Genomic DNA, 10,061 nt, shown 5'->3' on the forward strand with positions numbered 1-10,061 from the left:
TTCAAAAGAGTTGTTAAACAACAAATAACTGTACCGATAAGGGTTCTGGTAGATCACATGTAATAAGAACCCTTGGATTACAAGGACTCTGTGTAAAGCAATCCTAAGATGTAAAATACCTCAAACAATGAAGAACTGAGAGAGAATTACTTCAAACAAAAATGATTTCAAAAATAGTTGTAAGTTGCACACTGAAACTGAACTACTATATATCTGTGTTTTTTGTATTTTTGGTTCATGTATTCTTCATCTTCTCTCTTAAATAGAACCAAAAACATAAAAAATCAACGGTTTGAATGTAAACTGAAACCAAATTGAACCGAAAAAATGGGACCCTTTTTGGGTTCGGCTTAGTTCCATTGGTTGTGTAGGACTCTAAAGCTTGTTTAGCGGGAAATTCGTCGCCTATAAATATTAGTTGGAGTTTTCGAAATTTCAAACGAAACTATAGTTAATCCGGAGAAGCAACTTAGTTCTATAAGTAACTTCCATCTTAGACTCAACAACTCTTTAACTTCTCCAATTAGAACTCCCAACTTCACAAAATACTTCTATTGCGGTCTATTGATTCTTTAGTTTAATCACAATCGCGTTCTGAGAGTGGGAATTCAATTCTTTTCGTCCAAGATGAATTCCTTCCAAGCTCTTCATGGTGAAGAACACTATCAGAGAGATTTTGACGTATCACTGGAACAACAAGAAGGAAACAATACTAACCCCATGTGGGGTTTTGGTGAGTTGATCAAAAACAGATTACAGACCTTCTTTAGGAGTTTTGAAGAAGTATGTGGTGATTTGAAAGAGATGGCGGAGGAGATGGGTGAAGTAGCCAGTCTGACCCTTGAACTTGGGGTAAGGGTAGCTCAGGAATCGCTTCAATCTGTTGGACAAGCAATTGAGGAATGTGGGAGTTTTGCCCGGAATGCGACGGCTAGAATCATCTCTTGCGGTGACTATGCTAATTTCGCTGGGGACTCTGAGAGTGATTCTTCTGATCATGATGCTGCTCAGTCAATTAAAACTGATATTCGAACTTACTACTCAGAGCCTGAGGATTTGAATGACTTCAATGAATGGAAATCTGGGTTTGTGCTCGAAGAGAAAACACAGGAGATTGAGGCTTTAATTGGTCACAATAAGTTAATGAATGTTGTTTATGGGAAGTTGGTTCCCAGAGATATTGATCGTGAGACTTTCTGGACTCGTTACTTTTACAGGTTTTACAAACTCGAACAAATGGAGAATGCTAGAGCTCTTCTTGTGAATAAAACTATTTCCGGGGTGGAAGAAGAAAAGTTGAGTTGGCAATCTTGGGATGCTGACAGTGATGATGAAACGATTGATTGTGGTAATGGGTCTGTATTGAATGCTGAACAGTCAGTTGCCGAATCTGAAGAGAATACATCTCCAGAAGGGAAGAGGGATGTTGATGAATCTGGCAGAAACAGTGATTTTTCAATTGTAAGTCATCCATCATTCACAGGGGAAGAAGATGACTTTGACTGGGATCAGCTTGAAGGTCTTAATGGCAATGAGAAGAAGAAAGAATCTGTGGATGAAGAAGAAGATGATTTGATTTTTCGGGTGAGTGTATAGCTTGTGAAACTTAGATATTCTTTTCCCCTCCCCTTATAATGTTTGCTGCTACTGTTTTTTTTGGTAATAGAGAATTTTATTCATATATTTTCTGGTATTGTTAATTGCATTATTGATTGGTTGATTTTCTTGGACTAATTTTATGTTAAATTTATAATTTTATATAAAATATATGTTTTAGTCGTGTCTTTTATCCTATGGGTTTATAATTCTATATGACTTGGGACTTGGTCATAGGCCTTGATTTGGAAGGCCTATTTTGTCATGGACCTTAATTCAGAAAGCCCACTGTTGGATGAAAAGGTAGAGATCCCATTAGAGAGGCATTTTCCTGTAAGGAGGTAGCTTCCTTACAGGGAGTTGAGCTAAATAAGTACCTTCGCAAAGAGATGTGACATTACCCTTTCACTCATAGCCTTTGGGGTTCTATATAAAACCTATTTTCGAGTTCATTCCTTATACTGAATTTCCTCATCCTCTCTCTCTCTCACCCTGTTGTTATTCTGTTAAGATGTGAACATAATCATATTACATCTTAAGTAACATTTTTGGGGTACAATCTTAAAGATTTGGGATGACTGATCTTAGGCTAAAGACACAATTAGAACTCATATTGCTATTTGGGGTGTCTAAATACCTTAAAGAAAATATCTCAGGTACGTTTCAGCTCTAAAGAAGTATTGTGATTACAACAACCCTTCAAGGGTTTGTGTAGATTCCTGAACAAAGTTCAACAATTTATAATGTAAATCTCTCTGTATTTTAGCATTTGAGTTTTATGGGTTTATAATTTAAATACTTAGCATTTGAGTTTAATGGGTTTATAATTTAAATACTCTTGTCTCTGTATCTCCTGAGGTCAAATTGAATCTAATACTACTATTATTTCTTTCCTTGTTCTTTCTCTTTTTATTAAATTATTATAAGTATCTTTTCTCTCTCTTGAAGTTTACAGTACTGGGATTCGATTTGTATCGAAAGAGTTATCCGAGAAATCCACTTAATTGATTTGGAGAAATATTTGATATGCTAAAGGTGGTATGTAAATGATCAATGTAAAGGATAAATCTCTGAATTCAAATTCAAAATTCTTCTTGATCGGTTGGAGATAAGATCAATCGAGGATAGAGCTAGTTACGGTGCATTTGAATTTGAATTTGAATTCAACTATCTGTTCTCAACCAATGACCTTGTGGGGGAGTATAAAGGATAAGTCTCTGAATTCAAATTCAAATAGACGACTGTAATTAGCTTTATCCTCGATTGATCTTATCTCCAACCGATCAAGAAGAAGTTTGAGTTATACATAGAGAAAACAAGTTGTAGTTCAAAATCAAATATTTGAATTCAGAGACTTATCCTTTACAATAAAAAATAGTAGATATATACAAAATATAACTTTGAAGCTTAACGCAACATAAATATGTGATATTTAAAGTCTATGCTATATAAAATAGACGACAAATACAATGAGAAAATGCATTTCAATTAGAAATATAATGGATGGCGTTTCTCACATTTGAATTTTTTTGAGTATCTTATCATGTTAATGCTTTAAAAGTACAATACAGATTAGTTTCTGAGATACTTAGAAAACTTTGATTATACTATTTCATCTTTGTATGTTACATCTTCTAATTTATTAACTACACTCTAAATCACTGCAGGGTCAGAACATAGACATTCATTACATTAAGTAGCTTCTCTGCATCCAGGCTCTCCATGAACTTCTCAAGTTTATGATGTTTATGGGAAGTGGTTTCTTATGGGTTGTGAATTTTTGACAATTTAGAGGTTTATTATTTCTCTTTTATTTTATATTCGATTTTTATTATGTTTTGTGGGGTGTTTTTAATATAGGCAGCATATTTTGATTGTATTTATTTATTCATTTTCAGACAATGGGAGATAGATTTTGAGAATGGTTTTTTAATTATAATGGCGATTTGTTATATTCTGCTTCATTAATGGACTTGGTTTGCTATCTAGAGTTGGTTCACAGCTGCTAGATTGCAACTTGGACCAAATTCAGCCCAAAATTCTTAACCTCTATCTAAGTAATGTTTGGAAAGGAGGGAACTGATAGAAAAGGAAGAAAACAAAATCCTTAATGTCAAAAATAGCATGAAGAGTTTTGTCTTTCTCTTCCATTTTCTTTTCTTTTTTTTTTTTTTTTTTCTTACATCCCAAATATAACAGTCATTTTTTTGGGTGTATGAAACTCATTCGTTCATGCAACTGAAACAAACACGTGGCTAGGACTGAAACAGGGTCGGGCTAAGCCGAGCTTTAGCAATCCCAAGCCTGCTCTATACATTCTTATCTAAGCCCATTTCCGCCTTAACCTTAATTCAGGGTGAAGAATTATTGTCCTCGACTCGAAGTCCTACAGGGCCAAGCCAAGCCCATTCTCACCTTGATTGGCTCTGTCTTTGGCCTTGGCCTTGATTGGCGCTGTCCCTAGCCTTGATTGAATTTTGTCTTTAGCCTTGGCCTTGGCCTTGTCCTTTGTTCTGTACTTGGCCCTAATTGACCCTATACTTGGCTTTGGCCTTTATTGACCATATCCTTGTCCATGTTTCTAATTCATTGAGCTCAAGCATCAAGGACAAAATTAAAGCCAGAATAAGGGCTAGAATCAGGGCCAAAATCAATACCAAGATCATGGCTAAAATCAAGAACGGGTCGAGATAGGCCTGGTGGACCAAAGAGTAATCCCAGTGCCGCCCTCAGGGCCAAAATTTTGAGCCCAAGCTCTGTTCGGGCTCAATGCGGGCTTTGGGTGGATCAGGACCGTCAGGGCCAAACTTGCACTTGATGTCACAAAGTCATCTAGCTACAGAGTGATAGTAGGCCATGATATCGAGCTCGGAATGTCGGTATGCCAAATTCCTTCCACTTGCTTGAGCAAGACCTGGTTTTTTTTCGTTTTTTCTTTACTTGCCGAAAGTGCTTGAGATTAAAGTACAAACAAATCACACAACAAACATGAGGCAAGATATACTTTAATTTGATACGGACACTTTAAACTTATAAATTATAACTTACAACCCAATCGAAAAATACTGATAGAGGATTTGTTATTAATAATTGAGACAATTTTAAAAAACTCTGAACGAGAATATTTTTAATGTTCATGTTCTTGTCCTTTCCACTGAAACTCAATCGTACTCTCAAGTCCGACCCATGCGTAAGATATCTAGTGCACAACATGTGAAAACTTTAGTTTTTATACTAAATTAATGTTACTAAATGTGGAAACAACTCATAGAGCACAACTCATATAATAGAGTATAATACGCCCTTTAATTAAGTTTGTTAGTTCATATTTTAAATGTAGAAACAACTAATACACAATTAAACCTACCTAACTATGTCACAACTATTAGATAATTAAATCTACCTAACTATTTCACAACTATTCGATAATTTTCATGAATCTTACAATCCAACCCTTATTAAGAAAATAGTTATGTAACTCTTTGGTCCTTCCCAATTTTGTAATTTTTATTGTAATTTTATATATTTACAATCCAAGTCAGGTTCTGTTCCTATACAGTGATTCTTCTTTTGGTAAGAGGAGACATAATGAACCTGGTTCCACCATTTCATCTTTTGGATTTTAATGTTCTTAGAAGAATGCAATATTAGGGTTCAACCAGAAAGGTTACAAAAGTAACTGTAGAGCTATAAGAGAAAATTCCACCTTCTTGTGTATGAAAGAAGAGAAAGAAAAAAAATGAGGCTAAAGAGAACATGAATCAATAGGAAAGACTCTCTACCAGGGTTAATTCACAAGACACTCACCCCTGATGACCCCGCAGGAACTAACACCAAATCATATCTAATCTTCCTAAAAAGGAAACGCTCAAAACAAGACCAAAAGGCTACAAACAACCTCTAAATCACCTACAAGGCCCCATTCCAATTCAAATAAACAAGAGGCCAAAGATAAAGGGGCTCTATGACATCAAATCTCCTCTCTCCACGGTTAGGGAGAACTGGGTAATATTTCCAACAATTTGTACAGCTTTGGCCTTGAATTCATCAGGTAATCCAAACTATCTTCTTATCTGAGTGAGGGAGGAACTGGAAAACCTGAAAAAGAGAGTAACCAAAAGTAGAACCTTGAGTGGTCATTCACTGGTGCCTGAATCTGATATGGGCTCTCCTGACTGTGTTTCTACAGAGGAAGGTAATGCAAGAAGCCTTGCCTTCTGAGCTCTTGGTGGAAGATGCCTAGGTGGTTTCTTGGACCCCATAGTCCAAGGCAAGAACACTCCAGTTCCACCACGAGGGATCCTTCTAGGGGTAATCACCATGGGTGGCACTGGTGTTAACATGACCATTGGGGCACGGATGACCCCCCATTTTGGAACCATTTCCATTGCTTCATAGCCATTGAATGTGCCATTTGCCATCATATAAGGCTGTGGAACTCCTGGCTGCCATATTGCCATGGTCCTTGTCAGAGGAGGGGTGGATGATGGCCTCATTTGGTTGTTGCCATCCAGCCGGACTTTGGAGAATGTGATGCTTACTCTCTTGTTTGAACTTGCACATATGACATGCCTTGCCATGTCAGCACTTTTTCCTCTCATGACTAGGAGTGACCTGCAAAGGTATATACACCATACTAGTTAATCAAGTGCAGAATTGACTAGGATACCATGTTCAATAAGGTGATGTAGCTAATAGAGTTCCCACTTGCAAGTCCAATCTAAAACTATATGAACTGAAATGAGACTGTATCTCACATCTGTGAACCCCAAACATCAGCAGCTCAGCAATTCTATAGAACATCTCCGAAGACCACTGGAGCCTGATGGTCTATTGTTAATCTCAATGTCTTTACCTTGGCACCATGTAGATAGGAAATTCTTACAATTCACCCCCCCCCCCCCCCACAAATGAATGTCCTTATGTCTATGGCCTAAGATTAGCATCATTGATTGTGTTTCTCTAGTTTTGTGCTCTCACTGAATAAGGAATCTTGAATGCTTACCCTTCTTTGAGAGAAAGCATGAGCGAACCTTTATAGTCGCCTTTGTGATCGCTCACGAGAACACGTCCAAAAGCCATTTTGGATTCAGAAAGAAGAAGTGTGGCTGTGGGTTGGTCCAAATGTGGTGGTTTCAGATAAGGTTGCGAGTATTCCCCCTGCACGAGAGATAAAGAACATGACTACATCTCCTAATTGTGTTAAAATTCAAGGCATCCATCACAGATCAAGAGAAAAAACACATGATGCTGCTGACAGAAATGACAGAAACAAATCTTTTGAATGAAGTAACTTACCTCATCAAAGAAGTTAATAATGCAACTGTTGGGTTTTCTACTCTCTGGTATCAGATGCCATTGAGCCAAGTGATCAATGACTGCTTGGAGAAAAGGTGGAATGGGTTCAATATTACCTACAGACAGAGAGAATGACGTCAACAGTAAGTCACTGAACACGAATACAGGAAGCACTAAAATTATTGAAAACGAAAAAGGGGCTTTCTGTAATGAGGAACAAACCACAAATTTATGGAAGCAAAGCAAAAATATCAACTACGGTGGTTCATCTTACTCCTTTGAGATTTGCTATTTGTTTCATCTTTAATCTGTCCAAAAATCGGAACCCCTAGCTGAATTAGCTCTCTCTCGTTACCCTTCAAATGCTTGTTAAATAAAATAAACGTCTCTCCTGTAATCAACACAGTTGCTTTAGTACCAGGACATGAAAAAGCTCAGAAGTACTATCAAGCATTTGGTGAAATTAAACTAAGTTTTGCCAAAACATAAATTTCATAGTTTCTAATGGGTCCTGTAAATCGCCAAGATTGTAGGAACCTCAAGAAAAGAAACCCACCTGAAAGTTCTCCATTGCGACCGGCCAGAAGGAGTTGATTTACAAACGAATTAAGCTTCGAGAGCTCAGCGTCGGTGAAGATCTCCTCGTACAGTTTTAGACCTTTAACTACATTGACCTATCAGGCGTAATCGATAGACAAAAACACAATTCAGGGCTCTTGGTCACACAGATTTTCATTTCTTTGTCTAATTTTTTATGTTCTATCTTTTCAATAGTCAGAAGGAACTAACCATATGTCCCTTAACAAGTTCTTTGGCCACGAATCCTTTGGTTATCTTGATCTGGGCTCGACGATTCTCACAATCTTCATGGTTGGAGCAAAGCTGTATGCTTTCTTCAGGTAGCTGCTCTGCTTGATAACATACAAACAGAAGCAAATTATCAGAACTACAAATGACAAAGTTACAGAGGAAGATTGAGTTGACTCGCTTAATTGGATGGGTTACCGAGTTAGAAGCATCGAAAAACCTCAAAGGGAATATTGAAAAAGAAAATAGGCAATTACGACAAATGACAAAGCTTGATCGAGATCAAACGGCTAAAATCAAATTTTCGTTTATGATGGATAATCATAATATGCTTCTGGAAGATGCTCTTCCGATTCCCGAAACAACCGTAATACCGTAAATATGGCTTTTTTTTCTTTTTTTTTTTTTGTTGAAGAAAAATATTTAACAAAATGACTTATATTAATATTAACAGAAAAATTAGTTGCTGTAAACATATTTAACAAATCATAAATCAAACCACGAACATCACGAACATCGGAAATTTGAAATGAAAATTAATTCAGTTTTTAATTTTTTCAAATCGAAAAAACAAATAATCTCATGTAATTCAATCTGATTTTCCAGGAGAAGTTAGTTCAATGCAGGAAAAATACTGTTATACATGATATGATGCTATCAGCGAAGGAATTCGCATTCGATCTTCCAAATGACAGTTAGGTGCAAAGTGCAAACTAGAAATTATGACTTAGATTTCGCTTTTGAGCATCATAGGAACCGGAAATGAGATTTCCTAATAAGAGATTGAAGTTCGAATTACTAAATAGAAGTTTTGATTTCCCCTCTCCTTATAGTTCGTATCAATATCTGATTCATAAATCAAAAGTTGCATTTTCTCACAAATAAAATTCTACTTACCTGCTCCATCATCAGTCTTACGATCCGATTGATCGTCACCGCAAGAAACCTCTTCCACCACCTCATCCATTCTTTCACTTTCACTCTCCTTTATCTCCTCTTCAGATGCACAATTCATGACCTCGACGCTCCCGCTGGAATCGTTGCTACTTTCGTCCCTTTCAGGATAAAATGCTCTTACTTCCTCAATTTTCTTTGTGTCACCTCCGTCTATCGCCATTTTCTTGGCCGCAGCTTTCTTAAGCTCCAAAGCAACATCTGCAATGGAGTAGTATTTCTGCATCTGGAGCACCGGAAACCAATTCAATCGTCTCCTGTGGATCGCAGCAAACACCGAATCGTACTTGGCACTACTCCCATCGAGTCCATCAAGTTGAGTCAGGTGATTACAGAGAGCGTCAATAATGGCGTTGGCTGCAGCGAATTCTCCCCTGAACCATGCGATAATGGCGTCTCTTGCGAACGCCTCTGATGGCATCTGCACTGCCGAGACGGGCATCGCAGAAGCCATCAGAGCTTTATCGGCCGGTGGTACAGGACAGGCGGCCGTCGGCATCTGAACAGATTTGGTTTTCTCCTATGGTACAGTATCGTGTTGTATCGGTTGACACGATTCGGAATATTATCGGGTCTTCTCGTGGACGCCGAGAGCGACTGAGCGAGAGTAGCGTGGAAGGAGTTGGACATTTATATAGAAGATTTGCGTTCCACACGAATGGGGCCTGCCGATGACGTGTCGATTAGATAGGTAATTTACGTGGCGAGTTGAAATGGATGTCTATTGGCTCAGAGCTCAAGAAGGAAAAGAAGTTGAAACCAGTGTTTGTCGGAGAGGCAACCCAAGGAACAGGGAAATTACGATTTCCCCACTTATTGTCCTAATCCAACGGTACTTCCTTTGACTACGTGTCAATATCGAGTGAAAGGACATTCAGAGTTGAAGTCACTATATCAGACGGTTAGGAACTTAACTGCTACACCTGGCAACATCTGGAGATCTAGGACCATCAATTTTTCTGATTTCAATAATAATAGAAAAACCTGCTGGCGTGGCTCACGGTTATTTGAGTAACAGTGAGCAGGTCCCATGCTAACTATGTATGTAGATCATCTCCCTTGACGGGGAGCACAGTGTGCTCTCCTCAACTGTGATGACTTTTGTAATTTGTGATCAATAGTTGTCGGAGAGCACTCTGTTAAAGGAGATGATCCAGACTTGCTAACGACTGGAGATTACAGAATAGCTATCTATTATTTATTATGGTTAAACTGAATTTGAAGCTCGACTCTATACCCAAAAATATAAAAAGAGAAAATAAAAAGAAATGGAGCTAAATCCAAAAATATATTAATTTCTCATTGAATGGGTGTACCTTGTATGCAACTATACATCATGCATTTTTTTTATTTTTTTTTTTTTGTGGTAATAATGCACATTTTCTCTAATGTTGTTGTTTTTGGCT

At 37.6% G+C, this 10,061-nt stretch overlaps 2 protein-coding genes across 2 annotated transcripts; one reads left to right on the forward strand and one right to left on the reverse strand.

The window, feature by feature from the left end:
* Nucleotides 1-627: 627 nt before the first annotated feature.
* LOC149010559 (uncharacterized) lies at nucleotides 628-1,596 on the forward strand. Its single transcript, XM_089162446.1, has one exon. It carries the CDS (start codon nucleotides 628-630, stop codon nucleotides 1,594-1,596), a length of 969 nt encoding a protein of 322 aa, XP_089018572.1.
* A 3,192-nt stretch (nucleotides 1,597-4,788) lies between these two features.
* Nucleotides 4,789-9,247, reverse strand: LOC149010560 (RNA demethylase ALKBH10B-like). The gene is made up of 7 exons (XM_089164212.1): nucleotides 8,599-9,247; nucleotides 7,684-7,802; nucleotides 7,451-7,568; nucleotides 7,169-7,285; nucleotides 6,895-7,010; nucleotides 6,602-6,756; nucleotides 4,789-6,210 (listed from the first exon to the last, which is right to left on the reverse strand). Exons 1-7 carry the CDS (start codon nucleotides 9,152-9,154, stop codon nucleotides 5,733-5,735), a joined length of 1,659 nt encoding a protein of 552 aa, XP_089020338.1. The 5' UTR covers nucleotides 9,155-9,247; the 3' UTR covers nucleotides 4,789-5,732.
* Nucleotides 9,248-10,061: the final 814 nt, after the last annotated feature.

The sequence above is a fragment of the Hakea prostrata genome, chromosome 7, assembly GCF_041222555.1.
Source record: "Hakea prostrata isolate BN-2017 chromosome 7, UWA_Hpros_2, whole genome shotgun sequence".
NCBI lineage: Eukaryota > Viridiplantae > Streptophyta > Magnoliopsida > Proteales > Proteaceae > Hakea > Hakea prostrata.

Bases quoted from the DNA above. Each gene is read 5' to 3' on its own strand.
- LOC149010559 (XM_089162446.1), top strand. From the start codon at position 628: ATGAATTCCTTCCAAGCTCTTCATGGTGAAGAACACTATCAGAGAGAT.
- LOC149010560 (XM_089164212.1), bottom strand. From the start codon at position 9,154: ATGCCGACGGCCGCCTGTCCTGTACCACCGGCCGATAAAGCTCTGATG. The intron at 7,011-7,168 runs GTAAGATGAACC...CTCTGTCTGTAG, and splicing joins AAATAGCAAATCTCAAAGGA to GTAATATTGAACCCATTCCA. The intron at 6,757-6,894 runs GTAAGTTACTTC...TCTCTCGTGCAG, and splicing joins TTATTAACTTCTTTGATGAG to GGGGAATACTCGCAACCTTA.